General features: G+C 44.9%; 1 protein-coding gene across 2 annotated transcripts in view; it reads right to left on the bottom strand.

The window, feature by feature from the left end:
• Positions 1-4,780, bottom strand: part of TPD52 (tumor protein D52) — a 122,095-nt gene extending 117,315 nt beyond the window's left edge. For both annotated transcript variants that reach the window (XM_057370103.1, XM_057370102.1), the window contains exon 1: positions 4,635-4,780. In XM_057370103.1, the coding sequence (XP_057226086.1) occupies positions 4,635-4,656 (22 nt within the window). In that variant the 5' untranslated portion in view covers positions 4,657-4,780. The remainder of the gene's footprint in view (positions 1-4,634) is intronic.
• Between the last annotated feature and the right edge of the window lie 8,169 nt (positions 4,781-12,949).

The raw sequence follows: 12,949 nt of genomic DNA, 5'->3' as shown, positions 1-12,949 counted from the left end.
GCAACGTCCAGCACCCTCAGGAACTGGCAATCCACAAACAGCTCACTGATTTTAGAAGGCAAATCTAGTCCCTTGTCTTCCTGCACGACTTCTCCATACTGGCTGAGGGACTCCCTGCCAAAAAAATTGCCAGGACCTCTTCCTGTTAAAGTTGTGAAGAAAGAGGACAAAGCCTACCCAGTCTTTACAAGACTCAGAGAAGGCAAAGCAGCTTTTGGGGTGTCCTCACCCAGCAGGATCAGTGCATCGCAGAAAAAATCAGAAGCCCCAACACCCATTTCCTTCAACCTGCAGCTCCTCCCAGGACTATACTGACATCTGGCATACAAAGCCAAGGTTGTTTGTGAAAGGCTGCTGTATTTAGCAGCTGTAGAAGACAAGGCRGAAAAATATGTACAGACAAGGCAGGAATATGAATAGAGATATGAATGAGATTAAAATGAATAGAGATAACATTGCCAAGGCAGAGTAGTGCAGTATGTGGTTACTCACAGCCCCTGCAGATGGAAGGGGCTGTGCTCTGCAGCCTCCAGGCACAGCTCAATAGCACTCACGCCCAGGCCAGGAGAGGTGTTAACATATGGCACCAACTTCCAGCCATGAAAACCAGCTGCTCCCACTTTACCACAAAGCACCCAGATCAAGCAGAGCAARGCACTTGTGCAGACTGCACAGGGCACTCTTAAACCAAAGCCAAGGTGCAGTGCTTTATTTTAGCCAACAACGTCAGCCTGAGCTTCCAATCRCTCACACTGCTTTGGTGGGCATTTGCTGTGGGAGAAAGAAACAGCCCACGGGTTCCCCTATGTGTGGGAAACTGGAACAAATAGGAATTGCATCAGTTTCATGTCTTTGGGATTTTAAAAGCCCCGAGCAGTTACAGCTTGGCCTCATTGGAGGATCAAAGGACACAGATCCTTAGCAAAGCTTTCCCTATGCCAAAAGCTCTTATTCTGAGCAGACCTTATTCTGGTTGAGTGAAGGACTGTATCAACTGCTTGTGACAGCACTTGTAGGGAACAGGCAAAAAGATCCATGCATACCACAAGCAACAGATTCCATAGTTGGAGCACTGGGCTGGCTCCCTCCTCCATACCCTACTGAAGTGGGTGTGAGCATGAATGAAGAGTTCAAGTTACCCTTCAATGCTCAAGCATTGGAGAAGGCAGGAATAGCTGACACTGCTCCAGCYACCCACCCAACAGTTGTGCATCAGCTGCTCCAGCGTCCCTCCAACACAGTGCACTGATCCCCTGCATTTCAGTACCTCATTCATGAACTGGCTGAGAGAGGAGGACAGCAACGCCATCAAATAACTCACATAATGCCACCCCATTATAGAGTTTTCACGCAAAAGAACTGAAAGCTTGCTGCTGTTCAAGGGACCTACTCGTGTAACCCTTCTGATATTTTTGTCATCTTCAAGTCATTGCTACAGACACTCAGCTCAGTGAAATCATTCCTCCTTTGCAGTTCCCACAGCTGTCCACTTGTATTTACTTACAAGTGTTYCATTTCACAATTGCACATTAAGTGAAAAAAAAAAATCGTACCTACAGTACTGCAAGAACACAGTGATAAGAAAACAAATAAAGCAGTAGGAAAAGGTGCAGCTTTGTCCAGTGGAACAACAGGGGAAATCTTGTCCTACTGCCAGCAACAAGTTCTTTCTGCACAAAAAAAGAACACTCAAGTCCATTCTGTCAGCCCCAAAAGTGCAAGTCAAGGCTCTAGGAAAAGAAAAGTTTATATAGTTTCTCAAGAAATCATATGTAGTGTTTTAGGACTCCTTTAAAGTACCACAAAAGCCTGAAGATTTTGAAAGACACCAGATTACATAAGTGAATTGTTGCTGAAGCATAAAAGGGAACCACTGAACACAACATCAGAGATGGATTAYTACTAGATAGCTGTGCTGTGGTGCATGTGTTCAGACTGCTCYGTGGCACAATCTCCTCATTCAGAACACTGCTTCCACTGTAGGGGCAGCTCCATCCTTATTTTTCCATTGGTAAGCTGTACCAGCACTAACAGTAACAGTGGCAAGCCAGAGGAGACTCTTTTTCCAAGCAAATCAGGTGAGGTTGTGGTTTGATTTTCTGGCTTTTTTTTTTTTTTTGGGGGGGGTGGGGGGCGGTGGGAAGAGGGAGACAGAGGGGACAGCAGCATCTTTGTGAAAGCACAACTGCAGTTATTAATCTATTCACCAACTAAGTCCATACGAATCAGATTACCTTAATCTCAGGATATTATATCCATTAGGCTTAAACCAACGCTACTGCTTTGGTGCCTGTAATCACAGAGCTAGAGGCTGCAGTGCTTGGAGCCCTATTTCCAGAGCTGTTGGAATGTACAGAGAATCACACTGAGTCATACAAGCCAGTCGAAATATCCCTTCGCTAAAACAAAGACACTTAAGTGAAAAGTTGCCTAATGGTTCTGATGCTGCTGGTGGTATGCTAGGAACAACTGTTCAATGACTACTGCCAATCCTGACTGCTCAAGAGGAAGACTAAAGCACATTCTACACCTGGAGCATTACCCTTGCAGTCCTAAACATAATCTAGATTTTCTTCCTACCTCCTAATTTCTGCTATCTGAGAAAGCTGTCACCGTTATAACAAAGTGTGCAAACTCTGACTTGCACTTTTAAACAAGTTAATTTCTGGTTGGAATAGGCAATCCAGGATGTTTAAGCCAGCCTCAGAGACAGGACCTGGCGGCCTGGACTTTACCCACATACGTTGACTTTGGTAAGTAATAATATTGTATCATCAAGCACGGTTTCCAATGCAAGCACTCCAGTTTGCCAAGGAAGGTGATTTTTGAAGTCTAACTGGCAGGGTATTAGAAGCCATTAATTTACTGGCACAAGTATGTTGACTGTTCTAGATTTTCCCACTGTACGTGCAGATCTTCACTATGAAAACAGTGTAATTACTGCAAACAGAAAGCAGAGGAAGAAGGTGTTGCGCCATGTTTGCTCTGTAACAGTCCCTTACATCACACTAGGTACCCTATCGTGATAAACATCCTGAGGTGCAGTACCCTCTTAGTACAAAGCAGTATTTATACCAGAAATTAGTACAATAGCAAAACAAGCCTCTAATAAGTGTCAGGACTGTCAATAAGTTTTTCGAAAGATCATGTTACTTTGCTCTCCTTTCCCATCAGAAGCTGTTCAAGAGCCTGCAGTTGCAATAAAGATCTTTGCCTTTTTATAGAAGAGCCTCAAGAACTTTGGGACAAACACTGAAAACAGTATTAACGCTCCTGCAGTTAGAATTCAAATTCTGGTCGAACTGACAGTTGTGCTATTTTCTGGCACAATTCTGTTTGTTAATACCCAAGAATAGGGTTGGGGTTGTTTTGTTGCTTTTTTAAAAATTTACATGCATATTGAAGATAGACACAAGAGGACTTCAAAATGGTTGAAGAAACCTGCCTGAGGAGGTTCAGCCCCTTAACAGATTACGGGCAAAGATAACTTGACCTTTTCTCTAAGTACAGAGGAACTCAGAAGTCATTGTTAACTGTACAAGTGTACTACACAAACCTCAAAGCATTTAACAGGGAGCAAATCAAGGCTGGCACCTGGACCAGCTGACCTGGCAAAGCACAGAGCTCGACCGTGGCAGAGGCAGGGGTACATTCCCAGCAATTTGTGTGCCTCCAACACCCCAGCCGTCACAGTGATCGCTTCCCGCCATYCCGAGCATGCCAAACAGGAAAACCCTGAATGAAATCAGCCCAAGGGCGCAGACACTGAGCTGGGCCAAGCAGCCCTGCCAACTTATTGTAGGTAACTTAGTGACCCAAGCCTGCCCACTTCGTCTAGTGGAAAGCAGTAGACATGTAGTTCAGTACACACCATATAAAAGGCTCCAAGTGACCATGAATGGGTCGGATAAATGGCACACACCTCTGTGGGACAAGCTTTTAGAGCACAAGATCGTGCTTTGCCTGCATTCAGGTCAGTTTTCACCTGAAGGCACCTCTTGGGCAAGCAGTCCCAAGGTTTTTGGGCTYAAATAAACCATGAAGTTTTTAGGAAGAGTGTTGCAACCACAGCAGCTAGGACAACAGTCTTCCCAGGCAAAATGCACACCAGTGAAGTGCCACAGAGACGCCAGCCCCGCTACCGAGGGACAGCTGCCCAAATGGAGCTGCCAGCTGCCGAGCAACCCCGGGGTGGAGAGAATTAAGAGGGAACAAACCATGCCAACGGCGCTGGTCAATCAAAAGTTGAACACTCRTAAAATGGAAGAGCTTTACTTTTACTGCAGGGTGGAAGCAGAAAGTTTATTCTGCCCGCGAAGCGCCGCGGGAAGGCCGGGATGCACTGCCCGTGCATCCGCGGCTGCGGGGCCCGGCAGCCGCCCCGTGCTCCGCCGCCCGGCCCCGGTTCCGCATTTCCCGAGCCGACGGCCGGCGCAGCCTTGCCCAGGCCGGGGGGARCCCCTTCCGCAATACCCCGGGCCCCAGCCGATGCCCGGCCCGGCAGGGCTAGGCTGGRCAGGGCAGGGCAGGTCCGGGTCGAGCAGCGAAGGGCTGCGAGAACCACCGCCGTCCCCCCAGCGCCAGCACCGCCATCCGCCCGGGGCGCAGCGGCAACGCCCACCCCCCGTCTTTACCTTGGTCCCTCGGGGGCTCCATGGCCACCTCGCACCCGTCCCGGTACCTCGTCGCGGCCGCCCCGGCTCCACTGGGCTCGGCTCGGCTCCACGCCCGCCCCCGCCGGCGCCTGGCTGGCAGCGGAGGCGCCGCCCGTGCCCGCGGGGCGGGGCCGCGCCCGTCACTCAGCGGCGCGTCCCGCCCAGGTGAGCGCTCTCCGCTCCTCCCGTCCCGCCCGGGTGAGCGCTCTCCGCTCCTCCCGTCCCGCCCAGGTGAGTGCGCCCCACCCCGCCCCGCCCGCCCCGCCCCTCCCAGGTGAACGCCTCCCGGGCTGGCCCTCGCTCACACCGTCACCGACCGACCGTGTCCCGCGGTGCTGCGTGCCCCGGGTCCCTGCTGCCACTTGTGCTGGCTGAYACCGCGTGGCAACGGCCGGGTGCGGAGAGGCACAACCAACCTGCGGCCCGCAGCTGGTGAGACCGAAGAGATCACAGAATCACAGAATCACTTGGGTGAAGAGTTCTGAGGCCATCGAGTCCAATCTATGACCAAACACCACCGTGTCAATTAGGCGCTAAGGACCAAATCCAGTTTTTCCTTAAATATCTCCAGCGGCGATGACTCCACCACCTCCGTGGGCAGCCCATTCTCACGTCTWATCACCCTTTCAGTGAAACAGTTCTTCCTAATGTCCAACCTAAACTACCTGTAGCACAGCTTATGGCAGTTTTCACTTGTCCTATTGMTGGTTGCCTGGGARTAAAGGCGGATCKCCACCTGGCTACAACCTCCTTTCAGGTAGTTGTAGAGACTGAACGGATCGCYCCTGGSCTTCCCTTTCTAYAGGCAAAAYAACCCCARCTYCCTCAGCCACTCCTCATAGAGCTTGTGCTCCAGACCCTTCACCAGCTTTTGTCCTTCGCTAGACATGCTCCAGCACTTTTGTGCTGCTGTGGAATYTCATTTCTGTTTGTGTATCAAAATATACCCACCCACACAAATTGTACTGCAATACAGAAGTTAAACTGTGATTTTATTTTCACTTTAGAAATTGCCCTGCAAGRCTCACTGGTATTTACAGCAGGCAGGCTGATGGTTGTGGCTGCCTTAAGGAGAACTCAGCAGCTGCAGGGAAAACCAACCACTGTTGTAGCTGCAATCCTAGCTGCAATCTGAGCTCTTTTTTATTAAAATATCTTCAAGAGCAGAGAAGTTTTCATTATGTAATTTGATCAGCAGGCTGCCTTACCGAGAATATTAGCTACCAAATAGATCCTTAGCTTCACCCTTTTCAAATCCCTGGCCTTGACATCTATGGATTTGATTGTTTGAAAAGATCAATGTTTGTGCAGAACGAGCGTCAAGGCCTGCATGGCAGGGCTGTGTGAATAGTCAAATTGTCCCCAGCGTTCAGCATGCATGGTCACATGCTTAAGCAGAGCACAATAGAGAGTCATGAGGTGCCAACTCAGGATGTCCTTGCTTTGGATAACAAACAGCAGCAGCAAATCCAGGTAGTTTTCAATCTACAAGGCAGCTGAGGAATGTGAGCTTTTGCTAGGGTARAGGAAAGAATGTTTGTATTCTAGGATATGCATAGTTGGCAGCAGGAGGTTGTTAGAGTGGTGCCATAAAAATARGAAGTCAATCAGAATATATCAGTGCAGGTTTGTATTTTTTTCCCAAATCTATGATTCTTAACACAARCTCATCCCACATATCTCAGATATGTTTTATGACTGTTTCAAAAAATTAAATTTAAATAGATATTTTGGATAGTGCATCTGCTTTTTTTAAAGTAATAGATGTTTTTCCCCACAGTACTCCACTCGAAGTCCCAAGCTTTCCCACTGGACTGCTGATATGTGATATATTATCTGTAATCACAGTGGAAGAATATCAGGAGCAATAAAATTTGCCCTCCTTTGCAGGTAGTTTTCACTAGCAGCAGCCCTGGCAGCTCTGAAATTCCTGTCAAGAAYCAACTTGCAGAGCAGTGAAGCTGTCAGCATCTCACTGCCTATATTAGGGGAAGGGACATTTCATTATCGCACCCAAAAATGCAAGAACTAGCCATCAGGAAAGGACTACTACCTGGAGAGCTGATCCTGTACCCACTGCTAGTGACATTACCATCAGCCCACCTGTGTCTGGGTGGAGTGCAGTGCTGCTGATTTGCTCACCAATCCAGCTGAGGAATGCCCTGTTCAATGCAAGTGTAGCCTAAATGCACAGTCTTGCTCCCATTTTGCTGAATTCAGTGTCTAAGCTTAAAAATCCCCCCATTCACAATCCCACTAGGTACTCTGCTGTTCAATTTCCCCAGCACCTGTGGCCCTCTCAAAGTGGAAATGGGGCTATGTGGAATATCAGATCCCAACCAGGTCCCCAGCTGTCCTGCCCAGAAAGATTTCAAATGCAAGAGAGGTACTCAAAACCCACCATCTCCAAATACAATGTATTGCCTTTTTACACCTTGCCCTGGCTAGAGAGGAGATGGAATCATTGTAACAAACATCTGTTACTCAAACCAGAGCCTATTACAAGTTGTATGAGTGTTTCCTATGGGCTCCAGTAATGCCCACAGAACATAAACATGTGAACTGAGAAAAAAAGACTGGATCTGTCCTGAAGGTCCTGTTATGTCTATGAAAAAGGACAGAAATGAAGAAGAATGGGTCGAGGGGTTTACTGAGATCAGTGTCTGTGACCATTTGTTTCATCCAATTAGTTAAAACAATAAAAACAAACATGTACACATATAGCAGCCTGGTGTCCTGTGGAAGGTGTCCTTGTCCACGGCAMGGGGGTTGGAACCAGATGATCTTTAAGGTCCCTTCCAACCCAAGCCATTCTATGATTCTATAGAAGGCAAGCCTATCTGAACATTGAACCACCTAAATACAGGACTTGAAAATAATTTGTCCTGGTTAGGACTAGGCCTGTCCTGTGCAGGGACAGTGTTTATTGCYAGGGAATATGAGTAGAGCAGCAAACAGAGAAGCATCTCACATTGTGGCTGTAWGTCACATTTCATTTCCCACTCACAACCATGGAGCCTTCCCAGCACTCTGCCCTAATGGCTTGGCCTCCCTCTGTGGAGTCAAAGCCCAATTTTAAAATAMATTCCCCCTAGAACAGCTGTTAATTGAAAATAACTGGAAAGGCAGTCCAGAAGTGAATAAAGGCCAAGGTTTCAAAGAATTAATAYTGCCATGGTCATTGAAGAAGATACATTTAAGAAGACTCATTTATTTACATTTCATTTCGAAATGCAGCAAAAGAGCACCATTGGCTTGGCTTCCTGCAAAGCCTAGAATGATTTTGTTAAGCTGAACCTCAGTTCAACTGCCTCTTCTAGGCAGGGAATTAAGCTCTTAGCTCCCATAAACCTGTCTCAGGCTCTGGGAGAAGCACACAGGTTGGGATCATGTTCAGAACCTCCAATGGAGATGGTTCCACTGCACATAAAAAAAGTTAACAGGGTCAAAAGAGTGTGACATTCAATTTTAGTAAGAGAAAAGCCTTGTTGCTCAGCTGTGTTCTTCTAATGACAAGAGAGTGCCCAAGCCAGAGGTTATGAGGAATGGGCACTCTCTTGAAAAAGTAAAAATTCGTAACCCTTTAGCAGAGAACACATATACGTTCTGAACCACCAGTATAACAGGGAAATAAAAATAATGAACTTCTATTTACCATAGGCCAGGTGAATATCAYTGGGATATTAGCAGAAGGCAAACAGAAAAGCAAATGTCCTCCCTTCCTCTACTTTATTGCCTCTTGCACCAAGCATAACCCTGAAAGCACTTACTGGATCAAAGTCCTGGCAGCCAAACAGAACATGCATTGGATCTGAAATCCTATGYAATATGTTCCTTTGAGGAAGCAAAAGTCCTAAAAGCAGACCTGCCAATGCCAAATTAACTGTACCATTTAAAAAGAGACACTGAACATGTAAGAGCATTTTTGGGCTSACTCACAAGTCAAAGAGTTTATAGTTTTGACTGATATATTTCTTGCCAAAACCCTTATGTGAAAAATAAATCCTTCACACGTCTTAGTGTCTACAGGTCAAGACCATAGCTTTGTACCCACTGGAATAGATAAGGAGATGACTAGTGGGATTCTAAAATCACTGCAAGAAAAGTGCAGCATGTTGCTGAAAATACCTGAGGATGCCTTTCCATCTCTTTTAAAGCCTGGGTGTCTCCAAGCCCAAGGCCGCTTTTGAACCAATCCTGAATTGGCTGTGTGCTTTAGAAGAGTAACACACWGCCATTCTAAGCATTTGGGTGACAATACATTGAGGTCAGGGCTGTTGGAGATGCTTCCAAAAGAACTTGGAGGTCTTCAGCTGAGCAGACCACCATAGAGAAGCTTCCATGAGCATTGCACAGTGGTCAGCTASCTTTGAGACTGTTATTTGTCCTGGGCCAAATCCCAAAATGCTTAGAGGAACTAAGTCTTCCATCAAAAAGGACCAAGTTTCAGCTGCTRACATGAGCTTGTTTCCTGTAACTAATCTGACTGGGTGCATGCAAAAGACTATTTTAGCTGGGTGTTTGTGCCACTCACCCATAGCAGCCTCTGGCACCCACTCTGTACAGCTGATAGCAAATGTGGGATAAAAGGACTTGGAGTGGGAAGTAAAAATTTTGAATAAATAAATAATCAATTCAAATCCCATGTTAAATCTGCTGCAGAGGCACTAGAGGGAGAACTGGAGCGCCTCATGAGTTTGGAATTTGCCTGTGTCCTGTTTTTTTCATTATTTCCCAATGAAGGAGGAGTACCTATTTATAAGGAGTGCTTATTTTCGTTAAGTCCCTAAATCTCGTAACACACGTCGTTTTGCACAAGATACAAGAAACTGAGCACACATGTGCACAGAGATGCACAAATGCTCTAAATGCCTATCCAGGAATACCCTGTATTTCTCTTTTCCCCTTCTCCCCACCCCTGCTACTTTCATTTGTGAACAGAAGAAATGTTTCTAACTTCTCATTACTTATTAACCTTGTACCACAACTTCCTTTGATAGCATTTGCTCAATTATAGCTCCAGGAATGATGTGATTTAGTGTTCCCAAGCCTTTGAGCTGTTTCCAGTTATGACATATTGATTGGGGAGCACAGTCTTTTCTTTTCCACATGCATCATCATCTGCAGCAAGCACCTTTATTGCTGTAGAAAATATACTGTAGATAAAACTTCAGCTAAACKAAATCCATGTCGATTAACTGCTACTAATTAGTCACAATTATTCTGTTTCRGAAAATAGATTAAATGGAACATTTTCACATTTGAAAAATGATACTGGGAATAAAATGAGGTCATGTCTTCAGTAACTCATTACTAAATTATCTTTAAGGTTGCAGYGCTGTRCAGTTACTACATTGTAATTAAGAAGCAGGGGACCTAGGTGTAAATTGTAGTTAATTTTCAGAATGCTCTTGTGAGATGACTACATACTACCAGGTCAACTTTATTACTGGTAAACCAAAAYACTTTTTTTTAAAGAAGACCAAAAGAAACCACCCAGAACTGGGATCAGGAGAAACATGTAGGAGTGCAATTACAAGGTTACAAGGGAGAAAAAAAAAAAACAATTATCTAATTAACTAAGATTGCTGCAAATTGTTTATGTATTTACAGGCAGAAAAAGACTAATGGAAAAGCCTGCTTGCTTGYATAACAGAAGCCTTTTAAGTTCTCTCAGTAGGCATTTTTTCCTTCACCATTTTATAAATAAGAAGTCAAGGCTCATAGTTCCTCAATAACRCAGCATCTAGTCTCTTGAAGATGATAATCTGTGTTTCAGGCTTCTAAGTRTATAGCTGTTTTCATTGACAAGGCATTCCACTGAGCTAGACAATGTAAAGAGAAAATAAGAGCAACAAATTAGACTATAAACACTGAGATTAAATTTTCATTCTTCATCTCATCAATATTTTACTAGTAACACTGTCTATTCCCAGCTGCCATTATTATAGTGAGTAGGCAGCTCCATCACAGTCTCACTTAGAAATGTTTCCAACAAGACATKCACAAATCAGATACAACTCATGTAAGTTAGTTTTTCCTCCAGACTGTTGTGAAGCTACTACACTGAGTGTCTTAGCATAGTTCYGACCTGATCTTACAAAGCTCCCTTTGAAACTCCCTGCAAAAWTCCTGCCTTGAAATTTCCCCAAAGAAGACAGACCATACTTCCAATTTCAGCCACAACAAAACAGATAAAGCAGATCTCCTCCCTTCTTTTCCCACAATACTTCTATTTGTTTAAAAGCAGTACAGAGTTTATTCAATTTCTCAGTGAGCCTAGACCTCCACCAGAACTTTTCAAAAAGGGGGCAGCCACTTCCCATCAGCAGCAAGGAGGCACAGATGTMGTTCTGTGAAGTTAGACACATGCTGTCCCAAGCCCAAGCATGTTTCAGTTTTAGTTTTTTCCCTTCAAATAGAAAATTATTGTACTTCTTTCACTTGCAAAAGCCTGTATCTTTTGTGCCTGATTTGTACCTTGCTGCATGTGCTAAATGCAAGCATGAGGACATTCTTTGGCCACAGTCTCTGAGGTTTGTGCACATAATCTGCAGTAAAGCCACACCTCTGGCTGATTACCTGACCACTAACCTAAAGGAGAACTTATGCCTCTTGCAGCAGTATCCTGCCCTCCTACAACACTAGCTGGGCCACATATACATGTTWACACCTTCATTCCAAATTCGCATCTCTCAGCTCCTTTTTGACCTCAGATTGTACTCAGTTCATGCTTTGAGAGTTTCAGTCTCAGTCCTCACTGCAGCAGCAGCCTCCAGATCAATATGTGAATTGGGTAAATAGCTGTGAAACTTCTGTGCCTAAAAACTTACCCCTACTCTCCCAAATTTGTATTTTTTCATTACACATTCTTCATTGCCATTACTTCACTAAACAAATAGTCTGAGTTTCTGGTATGAATCTGACTAGTAGCTACTCTTGATTTTAGTATGGATTCTGCTTCCTCCATGGTAGCAGAGGCTGTTGACTGCGCCTGTGTGCACTTGGCAGGATGGCTTTCCTTTGTGACTTTGGGGGAAAGTCATTCCAGACATGCTGATGTACCACACTGCAGGGCAGGACCCCTCAGTGCAACACAGAGGTCMCAGCCTTGTGCTTTTAAATCTCTTCCAGGTGGGTCCATTTGGCTCCTGGCTTGAAGTGGGGACATGCTAAACTTCATGACATTCACTTGGCATTGCAGTAAGGGGCTACTGCAAGGGCAAACTCCTAATCCATTCTGTGAAGCCCTGGGAGAATGCAAAACACAACAGGAGATTTCAGAAAACAGCTAATTGCCTGTTCTTCCTTCTTCTRCTGAAAGGATTTGCATGTACTCCCTTCCACTCAAAACCAGAAATCAATATGTGGCAGCCCCCTACACTCACAGAGATCTCTAGGTGCTGTAGTTCAAARGCATAAAAGAGTGTGTAAATTTAAAAACTGTAAGACAGCATGTCCTGCAATTCACAGGTTCATGACAATTAATCATTTAATCGAGGTCTTCARAGGAGGTTTATGAACAATATATTAGTTTGCTGAAGGAAAGACACATGTGAAGGGTTTTGTTGCTCAGTCTGCAGCCAGACCCTGCTTTTCTGGATGAAGAACTAATATTTGTGGCTCTTGTCTCTGAACATTGAGCTCTCTGTTTTTATTTCTCTTGTAATAATGGAACATAATRGTATCTTTGGTGTGCATCCAACTTAATGTATTATCTACTGCTGTCAACATAAAAYAGCCTAGGACAAAGCCCATAGTTTCTTTTGCAGCTCTTACATGGTTTATCCTCAGGGTTAATAAAGTAAATCACTGTGTGGTTCTGTGTCTCCAGCCAATTTCAGCACTGAGAGAAGATATCACAGATAACACAGCTGATTTTCTTCTTCTGTATACCAAGACACAGAGTCAACTCACTTGTGTGAAGTTTTCACTGTTATCAAAAGAGAAAATGAGAGGATATAGCATGAATCTTGTAGAAATTAAAGACATGCTGCATATTCTTTTCCCTTATTGAACAGAGCAGTAATAAAGAGGTTTGTCTTACTGTGGAAAGCAATTAACATTTAAAGATGTGTCCTGCTCCTGTGAGGAAGCATGATTTTGTGCACTGTATTTCTTTCAAACTGGAGTCTCCAAGTGCCTTGCTGTATTAATATGTCAGCTGAAGAGCTAAATAATAAATAAGGSCAGGGAAGACAGAGCTTTTAGAAAAGCTTCCTCTATCTCTAAGTGGTCATTTCTTTCATTTTTAAAGAGGATGTACACTGCTTCCGCTCAGCCCCGCCCCCTCA

This window comes from Malurus melanocephalus, unplaced genomic scaffold (assembly GCF_030028575.1).
Source record: "Malurus melanocephalus ecotype Western Australia unplaced genomic scaffold, MMel_1.1 scaffold_119, whole genome shotgun sequence".
Lineage (NCBI taxonomy): Eukaryota > Metazoa > Chordata > Aves > Passeriformes > Maluridae > Malurus > Malurus melanocephalus.
The sequence above is the reverse complement of the archived record's forward strand: the minus strand, read 5'-3'. Positions and strand labels throughout refer to the sequence as shown.